Source organism: Hypomesus nipponensis, chromosome 9 (genome assembly GCF_054491055.1).
Source record: "Hypomesus nipponensis isolate SF chromosome 9, ASM5449105v1, whole genome shotgun sequence".
NCBI classification, from domain to species: Eukaryota; Metazoa; Chordata; class Actinopteri; order Osmeriformes; family Osmeridae; genus Hypomesus; species Hypomesus nipponensis.
Genome location: NC_140369.1, coordinates 6,766,525 through 6,785,309, shown reverse-complemented (window position 1 = coordinate 6,785,309; position 18,785 = coordinate 6,766,525). Strand labels below are relative to the sequence as shown.

General features: G+C 46.7%; 1 protein-coding gene across 2 annotated transcripts in view; it reads left to right on the top strand.

The window, feature by feature from the left end:
- Positions 1–18,785, top strand: part of magi1b (membrane associated guanylate kinase, WW and PDZ domain containing 1b) — a 101,381-nt gene that overhangs the window by 47,411 nt on the left and 35,185 nt on the right. For both annotated transcript variants that reach the window (XM_084704593.1, XM_084704592.1), the window contains exons 3-6: positions 14,185–14,304; positions 15,146–15,352; positions 17,191–17,398; positions 17,746–17,828. In XM_084704593.1, the coding sequence (XP_084560719.1) occupies positions 14,185–14,304; positions 15,146–15,352; positions 17,191–17,398; positions 17,746–17,828 (618 nt within the window). The remainder of the gene's footprint in view (positions 1–14,184; positions 14,305–15,145; positions 15,353–17,190; positions 17,399–17,745; positions 17,829–18,785) is intronic.

Sequence of the window (18,785 nt, the reverse complement as noted above, 5' to 3'; positions counted from 1 at the left end):
CAGTGTTTCCCCTAGGTTTTTTTTTTAGCAGTGGGGGCAGGTCTGTCCGACCACCCCTCGGCCGAAATAAAGTTCTAACCCTATAGTTTGGAGTAGGTTAGTGTAATAGTCTAATAACAAATGTAATATTGCACATATTTCCGTAAAGCAATAGGCCTACAGTTAGGCTAGTTAAAGTATGTTGAAAAAAAAATGGCAGAAATATGCTGATAATTAACAATTTACGTAACCACTTGTTGTAAATCGTCAGTAGGCTAGCCTAGCTAGCCTATCGATCAAGGTACTCAAAAGCATGTACACTGTCTGCTTCATTTGATCTTGATAGGCTAAGCATTCTTTAGAAAATAATAACAATATACCCACTATTAATTAAAACTATTAACTACTTACTAACCGAGAGTGAGGTCATGCCGGGAAATATCAAACTGAGGCTGGAAAGTATCGACCGAGCGATAGCGAGGTTTGATATTTCCCGGCATGACCGAACGGTCGAGGTTAGTAAGTAGTTTATTATATGGCATTTTTAGCTAGCTACTTTCCATTTTGTAAACGAAAATAAATGGTAGGCTACCTCTAGGCTAATTGTAGCTAGCTCTCAAGTCTTCTCACGCTGTGTTTCACGTGTTGCCTAGCAACTCATTACTTTTGATAGAAAGCGGACAACATGGTTCTGCTAAAATGGCTTTAATGTCAACACAAAATAACGACACAAGTGATTAAAAGAGTCTAGTCTTCATCCTCACTTTCGATGACAAATCTTTTCCGCATCATCTGGATAGTATAACTCCGCAGCTGACTCGTCGCTCATTTTGAAGATGACTTCAGAGGGCAATACGCGTCTGGCATGACTATCCATTAGCCAATCAGAAAGCTCGTACCGTCGTTGCCATATAATAATTCAGCATAATAATGCACCTAAAATACAAAAAAACACTGAGTATATTAATCAAGTTGATCTCCAGCATACAGGAGGTAGAGTATTTTCCTTAAAATCTATGGACATATTTTGGTGGGTCAACTGGTGAAATAACTACCCATACATTTCCACTTGTCCACTAATCCTCCTGATTTTGGAGATGGGAGTTCCCTGGGAATTATGACCACAGTGTGCCTGACACAAACGGGGGAGGGAAGGGAAGATATTTATCAACAGGATGGCCTAAAACCGTTCATAAGTATTTCCTAGCTAGTCCTCTCCCTTAATTCTCCATAGGATTGGTTTCCCATGGTAGCTTTGAGTTAACCGACTTTAATAATGACAGTGAAAACACGACTGCACCACAGAATGCCCCTGCCATCACCCAGCGCACGCATTCAAACCACAGCTACCTCGACCAGGTAATTCACGGCTATTTTTCCTCGATTTGAAATGGAACCCCATCTACAGTTTTCTTCTTTAGACTGTGCTTCTCCACTCATCTAAGTTCAGTTTCCATTGAGATTATTCATGACCGTGTCACTGTGAATTGCATAGGCTTTTTCACAGCAGCTATTCACCATTTCATCTAGTCGCCAGTCAGCCAGGCAGTGTTATTTTACTTGAGTGTGGTCATTCGGGTCCTCAATTTTATTTATTAAATTACTTAATAGGCCTGTATTTGATCTAGGATGGCCACACACTCAAATGTGTACCATTATGACTGTGTATCCACTGATTAAATAAAGCCCAAAGGTATTTGGTGCCTTGTCACTATGTGATATAGGATATACTTGGATTAATGCACTTTCAATTACGTTGTTTTGGATAACTGTGTGTGTGTGTGCATATCAGTTCCTATCCCTTTAGTTTAAGGTAGATACAACAAGCCAATACTGAAAATTCTGTCACAACATGGATACACTATCATTAATTATAACGGATCATATATTGGTGACTGTACCTTGAGCTGACATTGTGGTGACAGTCGATCACACTCTAAAATATATTCAATGTTATAAAATGTTGCAAGTGGTTAATATTCAACTGCAATTGAGTGATGCCCAGGGCCTATATGTAGCCCTAGGCATCCCCCTACCTGATCCCCAGGGCTACACATGGGGGGAGTGGGATAAAGGGGGTGTGGGTGGAGGCACTGGGTGTGTGGTCAGTGTGTGTGTGTGTCCATTCTGGTCCCCAGAAATAGTAGCTTTTCTGTACCAGCTGTGGGAGGTAGAGCACTCCTGGAGATTTTTCTGCCCTAATTTTTCCAGACTTTGTTTTGTGAGATTGTGGGTTTGTTTGGACTGGAAACATCTGTGGAACTCTAATCTGGTCAGGCTTGAAGGCACACAATAAAGTGTTACAGACTGAGTTTTAGACGGATGTTTGGAAAACGCAAAATGTGGTTCTATCTTCATTGAATGAAAGCGTATGTAGTTGTGATATTTCCAGGCTCTCTGCGTGCTATGAAAGCCGTGTTTCCATTGCAAGTACCCGGAACTTGTCCGCCCCATAACTACTTTTGAAGAGAAGGTTTCTTCATCCCATTGTTTCCTTCCCCAGAAGATTAGACAAATTATGCACCGCACTACATCCAGGAAGCAAAAACACCTGCTGGTCCGCCTGCCAGAGAGCTTCTATTATTGTAGTTCTTGATTTTCCTTTAATCTTGCTTAAAATGCTTAAGCTTCTTCTGGCACTGTTTCACAGTGTGAAACATTTTCAGCTCCAGATTCTGCCATATGCTTACAAATGGCTTCTGTTCTCCATGTTGATGTGAAGCTGCAGGATTTAAAAAATGACAGTTGAAATACCGATTCAAATACTGAATACTCAGCCAGCCAGAAAGGTTCAGCATTGCAAGCCCCGCCCACATTGCAAGCCCCACCCACAAAGTTCTGGTATTTTGGAATATACTATCCCAGGGGCAGGTTCCTTAATTTCTTTGGTCACCAGAACTCAATCCAGACCCTGGTGCTCACGGTGAGAGAAAGTTCTTGCAGTGGAAAGGCGGCTTAAGATTAACCTTGTTGGGTTAATAGAGCATCATCTATGCTCCTAAGCCCCTCTCAACAGCCCCCCTCCCTATTACCCCAGACCCCAGCCCTGTTCCTTACTCCCAGCCCTGTGTTCCTAGCCCCTAGTCTCAAGCCCCTATTTTGAAGCCTCCTGAGGTAGTGATTGCCACAGTTAGGTGAATTATGGGGAGGGGCTCTGTGGGACAGAGGGGGCGTGTGAACTTGCATGTGTGAAAAAAGAAATATATTGACTATAGAGGGGAGGGGGACACGAGAAGAGGGGGGCAGTGCGAAAGGGAGAGAGAGGACGTGCAAACGAGAGAGTGAGCGAGAGAGAGAGAGGGAGACTGAGAGGAGGTGGGCGGGTGCATGTGGGTGACTGTGAGACAGGAGTCAGTCGGCTCAGTCAGACAGAAGCCTGGCAGAGTGAGCGGCTGAATGCACGTTCCTGCTGAGCCCAGTGGAGCAGCCGTGGACAGTGGAGCGCAGGCAGAGACAGCAGCAGCAGCAGCAGCAGCAGGGTTGCCTAGACAGAGGGCAGACGTGCAGGGGAGGAAGAGCTGGGAAGACTGTGTCGGATGTGCTGCCCAGGAGGAAGCAGGGAAAGAGCTTCTTCTTTTCTCCTCCTCGTCCTCACCTGACTGGATTTTCTCTTGCTCGCTGTGGACTAACAGAGGAGCGATCTGAGGTATTTTACTGCTATTTTGCAGCTTCCGGGATTTAATGGCGAGGGGTGGGGGATGAAGGGATCGAGAGAAAGAGAGAGAGAGAGGAGGGGGCTAGGGTTGCTGTGCATCCAGCGGAACACATCAGAATAAGAGATGGAGGCAGTTCTGTGGCAGAAATGGCAGCTGATGTGTTTTGGTTAAATGGAAGCTCTGTGTGTGTCTGCCGTGTGTGTGTGTGTGTCTAGCCTCTGTGTGTGTTGTTTTTGTCCGTCTGGTGTACACGGTATTGCACTGTGATAGCTGTATTAAGCTGAGATCTGTTGACATGCCTGCTTTCCTTGGAGGCCATTATCCTCACCAGAAGTGGCTAGCAGCGGGCGTTCATGAGCAGGGGTTTTCAAGATGCTAGGACAGCTGCCCCCCCATCTCCTCCCTCCCCCCTCTCTCCCTCTCTGTATCCCTCTGTCTGTCTGCTGGTCTGTTCCCCTCCTCATGGTACTCTCTTCCCCCCACTCGCTCCTTTTCTCTAAGTCAATGGATTGTATCTTAAAGCCAACACTGTCTCGCTAGCCCTCGGTGTTGAAGCCTTTCTAGGAGATAGAAGACAAAGGCCAGTGTGTTGGATCATTCTATGCAGGTTTCTGGGTGATTTAGCTTGAGTGGCCTTCAGGGATTTTTGTGTTTTAATCTCCCCCTCCCCAAGTTCCCCCCTTTCTCCCCTGGAATACTGTAAACGGTGGCTAGGCTGATAAAAATGGTCTCGTCACAGGTTGAGAGAGGCCTGTATTGATCTCATTTTGGTCCGTGTGTGTGTCATCTTCTTGCCGCAAGCCTCTTACAGCCAGTGTTCTGAACAAATCCCCCCCCCCCCTCCATCCTCTCCGTTAAACATCACTGATCAATCTGTCAATGAGTGAATGGCCAAAACAAAGGCTGAGACCCCTCCCAATCGAAAATGGGGTTAGAGGGCTTTAAGGTGGCAGGGCTTCAGGGGGGGTGGGGTGGTGGAAGGGGGTGGGGGCAACGGAATGCACCCCCTCCCTGTGATGAGGGGGGTTGTACGTGGAGGGGTAAAATGGTGGAGTCCACGGCCTGGGTTGTGGATTAACCCTTTGCTAGGACAGATGGCTGTCTCCCCCATGGAGATGAGGAACCCAAAAGCTCTGACCACTCGTCCTCCCCTGTTCCCCCATTCCACCACCAACACCACCACGCGCACACCAGCTAGTTTAGATGGATGCCAAATCTTTTGACATTTATTTACAGCAGTATACATGCTTCTAGTCTGGTCTTTGTGTTTGCTTGTATACATAAGCCCCTGACAAGTGTGATGCTGCTCTGTTGGAACAGAGAGCCTTGCTGTGTATAGATCAATGTGGGTGTACGATGAGGCCTAGATGTTGTCAGTTACATAATGTTACATGTGTGTGGGGAGGGAAGCCTATGTTTGGCCGAGCCAGTCGGTTTGTCAAATCCTCGAGGCTTGTGGCCCAGCCAGACAGACATGGGTGGGCAGACCGATAGACTGCTCTCACATTTGGACCAGTCGTCCCTGTTGGCGAGCTGTTAGTGTGCACGGCACATAAACACAGTCTCTCACCCCTCTCTCCCCTCACGTGAGACGTGAGCAGACTATGGACCAGGGGAGAACAGAGAAGCACATTCACTCCCCCCCCCCCCCCCACCGCTGTCTAAGCCAGAGTAACCCGGCCAGCATCAATACCTTATGATTGGATATGCTGACAACACCCCCCCCCCCCCCTGATGCAGACAGCCATGTTAGACTGTATGCTTCATGTAGACACTGGAACTGTGAAGGCAAGCATTTAGTGTGCTGTTACTCGACTGTTTAAGAATTCCTTCGAGGTGATTTGCGTTCTAAACGACCTTCCTGCCTCATGTCTCTGGCAGTACAGAAGCTACGTACTGAAAGTGGAAAAATTGAAAACGGCAAATCTGAGTCGTTTTTTTAATTGGCTCATGCAATCAGTGTTGTGAGACACTGCTTCAGAATGAATCCTAAAGTATTATTGGGTTGGTTTTTGGTTTAGTTCAAAATTGCCGTTGAGGCACAGACTCTTTGGGGTTTGGCAGACAGTGGTTGGTTCCATGGGGAAAGCCACAGTTATCTGTTAAACACATACCAAAACAGAAACTGTTATTCTGTTTGGGAAGGTACATAGCCGTTTCCCACATCTTAGCACTAGAAAGGGGTCAGTCCAGGGTGAGGCATTATCCTCCTCACACGTTTACTGTAGAGGCAAGGTAGAGAAGTTGGAAAAATACCCTATTTTTTCACATGTTGATGGATAGGGTAAACTGATGGAGAGATGTAAGGAAAAGTGAAGACGAGAAAAGATTTGAAGAAGGAATGGAGAGATGAGAGGAGAGAGAAATGTGAGCGGGTGAAGAGAGCTACAGAGAGAGGCAGAGTGAGCAGCACAAGCCTCTAGTGTTATCCACTGGGTCATGCTCATGAAAAATTTAATCAAGCTTTGCAGATAACAGCTTCCTCTCCAACTTAGCACAAACACATCTATATCTGCACGCTCCGTTTAAAAAAAAATATATGTTCTATATATGTTTTCTGCTCTATATGTGGCTCGACATTGTTCCAACCAAACTATTTATATTTTTCCAAATGTGATGACAAGTGTATTGAATTTGAGACAAGTAGCAATATTTGTGAAGGCTTTCATGGTTTCCTTTTTAACAGAGAACTAGTTCAATATGGGCTTTCAAATAACTTGTCCTGAAATACCCGGATGCCTGCACACAGCCGAATAAGAATAGATGTACCTATTAATAGAACAATTATGATAATGAATCGTTGCCAAACACATTTACGATGGCCTACTTTTCACCCATGGCACCACTCGGATCACTATCGTGAAGACAAGCAAGTCATCCATTTCAACAGGATCTGGTCTGTTTTGTTGTTTTATAGATATATATGTTTGCAAATGATTAACCCGAAGTCAACACTAGAATCAATGTTGTGCTGACCGACATTTTTCAGATCTTTCACTGACTTCAGACAGCTTTACACCACATCTAGGTCATGTCTGCCGTGGTTTGGAGACTGAAGGTATCAGTTCTCGGTTTCATGGGTGAAGATGTTGGGTGCCAAAAGTCTGAAAACATCCAACTGCACTTAAACAACAGGGAGGTATCGAGGTACCTGGCTGTTAAAAAATGCTGCTGAAAGTAGAAACTATTGACCACACCTAGACCAGGTTTGAGTTAATTGCACACATCTAATTGGTTTTAACAGACACTAGCTGGGATAGAATTAACTGTTTTGTGTTAAGGGGTCGACAAATTGATATGTTTTGGTTTGGAACCTGTGTGGTCTGGTGAGGTGGGTATGGTAATGTAGTTTAAACAAACTTGGAGAACATAATTTACAGTACTGAATGGATATTGCCTTTGAGATGTACTGGAGGTGTTAAATCAACAATAAGGTAAATGACAAATAAGGACAGTGTCTTCTTCCTGTGCATGTTGTCTAAACCACAGCTTTGTACACGGCTGTTACAGTGCGTTTACATTTACACTGCAGCCTGAAAGATAAGTCTTCGGTCAGTCACCTGGAACTAAGGCATCTCCTTAGCTGTCTGTAGATATACATTGTTATGGCTGTTCCAAACTGAACAAGACGTAGACAACCTCTAATCCAAAGGGCCAAACAACAAAAGTATATTTTCAGTCTGTCATGTGTGGGCCTTCAATTGGGTGACCCACCATACAGCAGCTGCAGTGTACTCCCAAATGCCCTGTTGTGTGTGTGTGTGTGTGTTTGTGTGTGGAGGGGGTATTCTAATATTAATTAGAATGTTTAGGTCGATGACAGGTGAGAGGGTCTGCCAAGCAGGTAATGGAACAGACAGATAATACTGTACAAGCTTTACTGCTTTGCAAAGACACATGTGCATCTGTGTGTGTGAGCACTTGTCCATAATGTGTTTGCTGATGAGACACGCAGTCCTCGTAATAATGTAAAAGGTCCATTCCCTGTCATCACTCATGCAGTGATTACATCTAGCCTAGTGCCCATGTGGATGAACTCCACCTACCAGTCTTCTTGTAGCCCTGCGTCTCAGTGTGGATCTCATTCCCTCTGGGCTCCTCTCAGCCTAAACAGGCTGATGGGCACACCAGCCTGTCTGCTCCTCTCCTCTACGGAGGGGGAGGTGGGGAGGAGTGGACGGGGCAGGGGAGGGGGGGAGGAGTGGACAGGGTGGGGGGGAGGAAGGGAGGAGTGAACAAGGGGGAGGAGTGGAGTGGACAGGAGCGGAGAGGGGGAGTAGTGGATAGGGCTGGAGGAGAGGAGTGGACAGGGTGGGGGAGGAGTGGAGTGGATAGGGTGGGGGGGGGGGGCTAGTGGTGGACAGAGTTTGGCATTTGAACATGGTTGGGGTGTTACAGCAGCTACAGATCTACTGACCTGCTCTGAACACACAGTCTTGTTGGAGATCAACCCCAACAGGAGCCATGTTCACTGTTTTCTGTTTGGGTTGCTTTGGAAGGCAGAGAAATAAGCCACATGAATGCACCTGACCTGGTGAGCAGAGAATATGTCCAAGTTTACCAAGCAGACAACATTAACCAAGAAAGCAATGGAGATGTCAAACATGCGACCAAGAACTCGACCAAGATGTCTAAATAGTTCAATAAGCCAACTTTCATCAAGATGCACAACTTGATCAAGACGACAAAAAGAATCAATGTGCCCAACTACCTTACTTACCTTACCAACTACCTTACTCAATCAAAGTACCTTTCTCAACCAAGATACTTTATTCAACCAAGATGCCCAGCTCGACCAAGATGGCTGTGGCCTTTAGCTGGGTGCTGAATGTAGGTCACAACTAAAATCCAAGCCCAGGCCCTGGGGCAGAAGTAGGCCCTAGGTACTTTATTGCTCTGGGGAGAATGCAGGGGGGAAAAAAAATCCACACACTGGTATTTTTAGATCCTGGGTTGTAAACTGGGTGTGTGCTTAGCTTCCTGTTGCCTTGTTTTGATGTATTTTTGAACCACAGTGTTCAAACTCCACAGTGTTCAAACTATGTCTGATTTTATTGCCAAGTGGCTCCGGCTCTTGTTAGCGCAGAGCTGAGCTATTTTCTCTCCTCCTTGTACTTGTGTCCCGTTCTCTTCTCTGCTGTGAACACACTGGGGCTGATCTGATAATCACTCACCACTCCGGTCTTCAGTTCTTCTAAAGAATTGTCAATGATAATTGAGTCATGAAGTCATTTCGTCTCTTGTCCTCTTATCGTGTAATCATGCCCACAAATCAAATCTCACAGTCTAGTGTTAGCAGTTTATGTCAAAGTCTAAATCAATTGTGCCACTGGAAGGGCACACAAAAAGGTTTATAGAATAGAATGCAATCCTTGATGTACTTGCATGATGACCCAGTCTTTCTCTGCTGTTGTAGCTAGGTGTTGGCATGCGGTCAGGATGTAAACTCATCTAAAGAAGATCCATTTAGTTTGACAGGGTCACAAGATAAACTGTAAATATCTTGGTTGTGCATGAGCAGTTTGTTCCGTACTGGATGTACCAAGACTTCCAGCTTTCATTTCTTCCCTGGATGTGCAGGGAGATGCGGTCTATTGTTTAGCATGAGCCGGTGGAAGGTGTTTACAGGACGCCGCCGTTTGTACTGTGTACATAGACTCACACTGCTGTTTCCCCACAGCAGTCGGGAATAAACCGAATACACACACATACATACATATCCAGAGAAACGGTTGCTAAGTATGTAATATTGTGGTGGTTAGGTGGTATTGTCTCCAGGTTGGTTGAGACACACAGAGATCGCAATATTCTAACGAGTGTGTGTGTGTGTGTCTGTGAGCCTTAGCGCGACCTCTGAGTCTGTAGCCGTCGGGGTCGTCCCGGCTGAGCCAGCTCATGTCAGTTGAGACGGAAATAAGATGTTGGGTATTGATGGCTGGCATTGTGGCCAAGTCGTGATGCTGAAGGTCACAATGAGGGTGGTTGGGATTGGCTGTGGTTGCTATTGATCATGGTTCAGATGACAGTGTGATGTAAGTGGGGGGTGGGGGTAGGATTGGGACCGAATCAGAACGCAGATTTCAGTGCCTCATTTCGGTGCCACTTAAATGCCTGAGCTGTCGGTTGAAATATTTGCACGTTTTTAACGTTATCCACCATCGTTTTGTGGTTATTTTTAATTCTTTTTTTTTTAAAATATCTGGGTCACCTCAGGGTGATGATGTGACACCTCCACAGGGGGCGCCGGAGAGGCGGGTCAGGGGGACACCAGGCTGGCCCCATCACCTCGTCACACCTCGTCACAGAGCTGCTAAGCTGCTCTTCTGGGCCATTCTGGCTTGCTGAACGCTAGCTTCGTAGCGTATGTTTACCCATGTACCAGACACTTCTGTTATAGGTCACGTGACCAGCGTTCACAGCCAGTGAGTAAGGTATGGTAGGACCCGGTCGGGGCAGAGTGGGTCAGTGTGTGCGTGTTTTTGTGCCTGTGTGTTTCTGTATAGTGTTTCACGTATAGTAGACTGCCTCGTGTGTTGTCATGGCACTGGGGGAAGGTGTGTTTACTGTGTAAAGCCCCATTAGATGATTAGTTTTCCTGTTTGGCCTTTGACCATGTGATGTCCTGTGCCCGAGTCCTACTCTCACTGTTGGGATGCGTGTGCATGCGTGTGCGGTGCTCTATACTTGTATGACCAGAGGGTACGAGAGAGAGTAATGACATGGTCCACATGGGCTTCTCGTGGACAGTTCATGGTCTTTCACATGGAACTCAAGTTCAAACCTGTTCAGCCCTAGTCACCAACTGGTTTACGGGAAATAACGTTCCTGTGAAGCATCCATCATCGGTCATCTCATTTATCAACCACAGCATTTCAAAGCAGACAACAGTGATTCTCTGACATCTTAAAGGCGTGTTTGGGACGTGATCTGGTTGTTGGATCACCAGTGTCAGAGCAGAGGCATCACCAGACTGCCTGTGCTGCTGAAGGCCAGTGAAGCAGACCTGTAGTTTGTCTGTCTGGGTCACAGACATACCTCAGGTCTGTTCCTGCCAACTTCACCACTGTTAGCGACATGCTTAGGGGCCTGCAAGCATGTACACACACACACAAACATTTATGTACACACATTCACCTGGTCGCTCTCTGACGGAGAACATCTCCATGGTTGCGCTCAATCCCCTGTGGACCTGCAATGTCAATGTCAATGTCCTGTGTTCTGGCGGGAATCATGTTGACTCACGTGGTCCCTGCCCTGTGTGTGTCCTCCCTGGCGTTCTGCCGCTGTGCGGGAGTGAGAGCGCTCCAAAGTGAGTGAAAAGGGAAGGGCCTCCATTGTCAGAGGAGAAGCTGGGCTCCACTGGATCTACCCTCCCTGGGTTGTCCTTAGCAACAGAACAGAATGTCTCGCTGCAACGCAACACTCCGTTGTTTTCATGTAGAGATACACGGTACGGGCTCTGCAACACGAGCTAGCACCCCTCACCATCCCGACCCTCAACAATGCACACGCTTCCTCCGTTGTCAGCCAATGGCGTTTGTGCGTGCGGGCGGTGTGTGTGCGCATGTTGTCAAACTGGACATCAAAGGCCTTTTTGTGAGTTAGTGGATAGGGATGCAAAAATATTTTTTTGGGGGGAAATGTTGACCAATAACCGACGCTCGTTAACGACCATTAACCAAGAAGAAGAAAAAATGTAGAATGGATGAATGTCTGTGACCCATTTGAAAATCAACTCCCTTATGGGTAGATTTTTAAATGGCAGCATTAACATCAACATAATAAAAACAGATAAACAAAACAAAAACACATTGAATCATAAACACATTGAATCCGAGAGCGCTGGGTGTACCTATTATTGGCTAGCCTGGCTCTGCCCTCTTACGTACTTCTGCTGAATTTTGCTTCTGTACTAGGTCTGGCCTTGAGGTACGCAAGTCAGATGTCTCCGGTTAATTTTGTACCGGCCAATCAGCGAACAGAGGGAGTGGCTGAGAACGATGAAGTTCATGTTGTAGCTAGTTTGTGTTGTAGTTCCGTAATGGCGGCGGGGAAATACGCGAGCGAAGCCATTCGGCCCGTTGTAGCAACGCTGCCGAATATATCCATAAGCTAAAGCCGGAGCAAGAACAAGTTTTGCTGAGTTTTGTTGGTGGCATTGATGTTGTGGCCTTCCTCCCCACGGGGTTCGGGAACAGTTTGATTTTCCAGCTACGGCAGCTAGCTCTGTTAGGGTAGTTGGGAAGGAATTGGCTAACGTGAACGCTAGCGATTTGTTATGGCAGATCAGAGTGGCTCTGGGCAGATCCAGTAGTTTTAAACTTCAACAGAGTACCCGCCTACAAGGACGTCAACGCTTGTCAATGGACCGAGGCCAGACTATGTACAAATGAAATGTACGAAAGTCTGGTTAGGACCAGGCTAATGATTGGCAGCTATAACACGGAAGTACAAGTAGTTATTTTGCTGCTGAACAGAGATTGAGATTGCCGAAGTAGCAGAAAGTTGCTAATTGTCACCAGTTGCTCGATAAAACGTTTTTGTTGTAACGTTAAAAAACGTTTTTTTTAAACGTTGCTAAATGTAGCAACATTGTCGCTAAATTGAAAAAACTGTCAACCGATAGTAACCGGTCAACATTCGTATTGTTGGTTAACGGTTAATTATGAGCAGTCAGCAATGGGCTCTGTCTCGGCTGGAGAGGTCAGAGATTGAAGAGAGTTGCGCTAATGTGAGGCTAATTCATGCCATACTCAAACTGCTCTCGGTAAAGGCTCTCTTTTTCCACAGCAGTTGTCAATGGCACCTTTGTAAGGAATAGTGAATGATTTAACCTAATAGGAATGATGGTGTTTAGTCAGGACTTTCAATGAGACTGGCCGTTCTGGCCAAGCTTATTGGCTGACTGAGACTTGGAGGGTGATTGGCTGACTCAGGTTGCCAGTGTTGCTGAGGTTAGATGAGGGCTACTCTGCTGGAGAACTGACCAGGACTACCATGATGCTGTCTACTTCAGACTGGCTGAGAACTTTCCAAGGTCAACACTCGGTAAAGATTTACTGTCTGTAGCGGTATAAGCTGTCCAAGTTTGTTTGATAGAGTTCAGGGGTTTGTTTGAGTGTTTGTGTCTGCATTGATTTTCCCTCACTCGAAGAAAGATGAGGCATTTTACAATGAGCGTCGTATAGTCAACGTTTTCAACTATCAGGATTCGGAGACAGTAAATCACAGGCTCTAGCGGCTGTACACACACACCTGTAACACACACACACACATACACACAAATACACTGACACACAGTAGCGCCATCTCAAAGACGAGCAGCTTCTCAAGATAACTTGACCCGTGTCAGAGGCAGGCACAGGGAAGATTACATTGAAGAAGTGATTGGTGATATGACAGGGCTGTGATTGAGAGTATGGCCGCAGTGTGTGTCTGAGTTCTCCTCACGTCTCTTGATTTATCACCTCTGTCATTGGACAGGGCCTCTGCGGAGCTCCGCCCAGCCCACCAGGCTATTTTTACCAGCCATTTCTCATCAGCAGGCCGGGGCGTTGGGGAGATAGAAGAGGAGAAGAAGAGGGAAACTAGGGAAAAGAGATGGAAAAAGAGAGGATTTCTCTGTGCTTGCGCTCAGGCTTGCTGGCAGCCATCTTTGTTTATACCCACGTCATGCTCGGACGCAGACAGCAAGCCGGACATGTGCTGTTTCCTTCTGTGTTCTTTGTCTGGCACATAGGTAAACAAGGTTCAGAAAAGAAAAATATAGATCATGATATAGGATAAGTGAGGAAAATAGGATGAAAATGAGAACTTTCTGTATGTCTGGCTGTGTCCAAAAGGCAATGATCGTAAAGCCGTTTAACACTGATTGGCCAGCTGTTAGGAGCTATTTACACTAGGCACATGCTATCCCTTCACAACCTAGACTGCAAACAAACGCACACACACACACACACCTTCGCACAGTGTTCTCCACACATGCCAGATTCTTACCTAGGTGCTACTACGGTACCTAACACCAGTGAATGTGAATGAGCAGCCCCCTGCTGAACGAGAGGCATTCCCCTTGTCAGATGGCAGTGCTCCAGTGGAGGGTCTGGCTGGGAGCTGTAGACTTCCCTGGTCAGGAATGACTCACTCCTCAGATGGTGTTTGTGTTCCAAGTAACGCTTCTCTCCTCTCGTCACAGGCCTGTGGTAATCACCTCCGATGTGGGATCTATAGGGCTATATCGGTTTATGGGAAGAATCATTTTATTACCAATCTCGTTTTATTCTAAATCCCTTTAGTATTAGCTAGACTTTGCTACTTTTGTATAGTTCGGCCACATATTTAAGTTTCAAGATTGATATATGTTTAATGTATGCACCTTCCTGCCAAAGTAAATTCCTTGTTTGTGCAAATATTCATGGCAAATAAAATCCCTTCTGATTCTGATTCAACTGCAGCCCTGCGGTGAGTTAACGTTGTCCTCATTACCCAGCAGCATGGCACAATCGTCCAGTTCTTGGCTAACTCTTTCTCTGTCTTTGATTGGCTTCTCCAGGTACAACCCGCCCCCCGCGAGACGGAGAGGTCTCTGGAATAGACTACAACTTCCTGTCTGTGGAGGACTTCTTGGACCTGGAGAAGAGTGGAACCCTTCTGGAGATAGGAACATATGAAGGTACAGATGCACCCTCCTGGGAGTCCTCATAGCATGGGTAGCCCCGCCCCCATGCAACCCCCACTAGCATCCATGACTAGTCCCATGCACTTCACATACAGCCAAAAGAGGGTTATTTAGAAAAATGGAACACTTCAGAAGGCGTTACTGTGACCCGCTGAGACCTCATGTAGAGTTTTATTCCCAGTGATCTAACCAGGCACCAGCAACAGTCTTGTTGTTAGCAGCAGATAGTGAAGATATGCTGTAGACCATTACTGCTAACTGAGAGGCTACTGAGTCAATTGACAAAACAAAAACAAACTTGCTGCATTCTGCTGACATCATGGTCTGTGTGACAGGGGTCTCCTCCTGAGAAGAAAGGGGCTTGAATGGGGGGGAGGGGGGCATTTCTGTTTTCCCTGTCATTGTTTCCCCACTGTTGTTAGTGTGTATATTTTCCTTATAAAATACCTCGCATAAGTGGACCATTTAAACATGCCTGGCATAAATACCATTCAGTCACATTCATTCACATGTACTTTTAATGAAGTGGCTGTTCCGTCCATTTAGCCTGGTCACTGCCTGCAAACAATGGAGCTTTCCCCCTCTTCCCAGGGAAAGCAAACAGCCCAGGGGGGGCCAGCCCAGCCTCCCCCACTTCCACCAATACAATGTTCCAGAAAAAACCTCTAACAAGAAACTGTGTGGTCATGCCTTTTCACCCTCCCCCCCCCGCCCCCTCCCCCACCAACTCATCTGCATACAAAGACTAAAAAGATTACGCGCCCCCCCCCACCTCCCCTCCTGCCCCTTAGCTCTGTTTTCCCTTCCAAACATGCTAATATCCCCCGTTGCCTAGGTAACTATTATGGGACGCCCAAGCCGCCCAGCCAGCCCCCTAGTGGGACAGTGATTAGTGGTGATGCTCTGCAAGACAGCCTGCCGGGCTCCCAGCACTCCACGCCCCGACGCACCGTATCCTACAATGAGATGCAAAATGCTGGAATAGTGCCTGCAGACCTGGAGGAGGACGAGGACGTCCCTGAGATGAACAGTAGCTTTACAGGTAAGAGGGAGGGGAGAGGAGGAGAGGGGGAGATGGAGGAGAGGGGGAGAGGGGGAGAGGGGAATAGAGTGGGAGGGAGGCGTCTTCCAGAAGGGTGAGGGAGAGTGGACTAAGACGGAAGGGAGAGAGGATTGTAAATGGTCAGAAGAGTGGCAGTGTAAGGTGTGTGAAAGAGCGCAGTAGCACAGGAAGAAGCAAAGAGAGTAAAGTAGAAGAATTTAAAGAGCAAAATAGCAAGAGAGAGAGAAAGAAAAGGGAGTGGGAGCCAGGGAAAAAAGGTTAGAAAGGAAGGAGTAGTGAAAAGGCGAGGGTGAAAGAGAGGGATGGTGGCTTTGAGGAAGGGCAATACAGGATACAAGTGGTCCTTTGTGTGTAACGGCCAGAGGCTTGCTGCATCCACATCCGCCAGTCTGTCTGAGAGTAATACATAGTACCAGTCTGTCTGAGAGTAATACATAGTACCGGTCTGTCTGAGAGTAATACATAGTACCGGTCTGTCTGAGAGGCATACATAGTACCGGTCTGTCTGAGAGTAATACATAGTACCGGTCTGTCTGAGAGTAATACATAGTACCGGTCTGTTTGAGAGTAATACATAGTACCAGTCTGTCTGAGAGTAATACATAGTACCGGTCTGTCTGAGAGTAATACATAGTACCAGTCTGTCTGAGAGTAATACATAGTACCAGTCTGTTTGAGAGTAATACATAGTACCAGTCTGTCTGAGAGTAATACATAGTACCGGTCTGTCTGAGAGTAATACATAGTACCGGTCTGTCTGAGAGGCATACATAGTACCGGTCTGTCTGAGAGTAATACATAGTACCGGTCTGTCTGAGAGTAATACATAGTACCGGTCTGTCTGAGAGTAATACATAGTACCGGTCTGTCTGAGAGTAATACATAGTACCGGTCTGTCTGAGAGTAATACATAGTACCGGTCTGTCTGAGATTAATACATAGTACCAGTCTGTTTGAGAGTAATACATAGTACCAGTCTGTCTGAGAGTAATACATAGTACCAGTCTGTCTGAGAGTAATACATAGTACCAGTCTGTCTGAGAATAATACATAGTGCCACCTGGCTGCCAGAGGAGGAGGCAGACTCTCCCAGCATCTCCCCCGTCTCCTCTCTCCTCCTCAGCAGACTTTGACACTGCTGCTCTGTGGAGGAGACTGACTGAGAGAGAGATGCCCCAGAATATTTTCCAGCTGTAGGCTGCCCTGATAGCCTCCAGACGTGTGAATCTGGGGGTTTAAGGCACAGTGCTTATGGACATCTTGTGGTTTTGTTCTTATTCTTACATGGGGCATTTTAAGATGTTCTGAATGTGAACTATATGCACAAGCAGTCTTTAAAATGCTTTTCTGTGCATTGGTGGTGCAGCTGGGGCCAAATGTTCTTTGTTTCGTGCATGTGGTTCAGTGTGTTTGTTTTGTGTGTGAGATTCAGCCACATGTTGTTAGCGAGGGAGTGTGAGTGTAAACTTGCCCTTATGGTCTTTCAGCAGACATGAGGTGAACAACGGGGGGTCTAGGGGCAGTGTGTGTGTGTGTGTGTGTGTGTGTGGCTGAGAAGGGACACCTCTCTGTTTATGAGGTGTGAGTGCAGCAAACCTATCATTTACCAAGTCATATTTAGTGAACCACAGAAGCCTAGTTTTAAATAACACTGCATTGGGTGGAGTGCTTAGTCCCACCACACTCCAAAGCTGTCCTCAGAAATGGGACTCCCAATGGTGTGAAACATCACTCCACCGTCGTCTTCAGCGAGTGTGTGTCTGTGTGTGTTTACATGTTCACTTCCGCTAACCCCCACCCACTTGGCACCTTTGCAGGAGACTCTAGTGAACTTGACGAGCACCCCTACCCCCAGCGCGAGAACGCCCCTTCCTACGGTGTGAACAACACCTCACCGTCAACCACGGACGGCACTCAGCAGACACACACACACCTCAGCCATCCTCCCCCAGAGGACCCCCTGGGCCCTCTGCCCGACAACTGGGAGATGGCCAACACAGAGAACGGAGAGGTCTACTTCATAGAGTACGTAACTCTGTCACACACACACGGGCGCTGTGAGGCCAAATGGTGTCCTACCTGACGTCACAATGCCGTTCCGTCGCTATGCCGACCAGTTTCCTGCTAGCACGCGTAGATATCTCAGGAATTTAAGGTTGGCATAGCGACGGACGCGTCCTTGCTTCGGAACGGCATTGTGACATCAGGTAGGACAGTATTTGGCCCTAGGGCACTATTTGGCCTTACAGCACCACACAGGCTGGAAAGGTGGTGGCAAAGGGATGTTTGAGTTTGTGTTTTTATTGGCCGTCTTAAAAAAAAAAAAAAGGAAAAACACAACTTCCTGTTGACTGTGTTTTTTCCCCCCTCAGCCACAACACGAAGACCACATCCTGGATTGACCCTCGTTGCCTGGACAAGCCGCAGAAGCCCCTGGAAGAATGTGAAGACGATGGTACGGCCTCACTGTGTGTGTGTGTGTGTGTGTGTGTGTGTGTGTGCGTGTGTCTGTTCGGTTGACATCTTTCCGTAAGTACATAGGTGCACAGCTATTAACAGCAACAAGTTCTGTTATCCTTCTGATAATACGGTATGTCATCTCAATGCAAGCCTGCTTTTCCCCTGCTGGCCTATAGATGGCAGTGTTGAGCCGTGGCAGCACAGTGCCAGGACCGGGGCCATAACTCTTGTCTTGTGCGCTCATGCTGCCGCCCGTCTGAGCAAGCCGCCCCAGAGCCACAGGGGCTGACTGGATTATTCGCATCATCTAGCATAAATAAATAATGCTCCCTTGTCCTACAGAGGGGCACACGTCTGCCCACGCAACAACACAACACTGATCATCTGACTCCTCTCTGCCTCACCCCTTCCCTGACACGCTCACGCCCTCACACACATGCCATGTGTGTATGTGTGTGTGTGTGTACCGCTCCTCAGGCAGATAATGTTCTGTTCATTTTTCCATATAAGGTTGTGTTTAAGGACTTGAGTGTACGAACGAGATGTTAGAGATTTTTGTTCGCTTATTGCTAATTTTTTTTTTTTTTGTGATATTAACTATTAACTGGTTTTAAGCCTGTCTCTTCCACCGTCTATATTTGATACTGTAATTTATGTCTCTACCTCTGTCTCTGGTTGGTGTAGCTCACTTGGTAGTAATTAGTACTTATTGATTTGTGTTTTAAAGGTTTCTCTCTCGGGCTTAAATGTATAAGGAAACTGTGAACAGTGCCACCAAGTGGCTCTTTAAGAAACGTCATCTGTTAGCCCTTTAGGAATTTAGTAATTCAGTAGTCTATTCCATAAACAAAGCAAGGCAATTGTTGATTTCCAATGGATGTTAACATCATTGTTCATATATATTTAGACATCGATGTTGTGAGAAGGTTCTTTAAGCTTCATGTTAACCCTG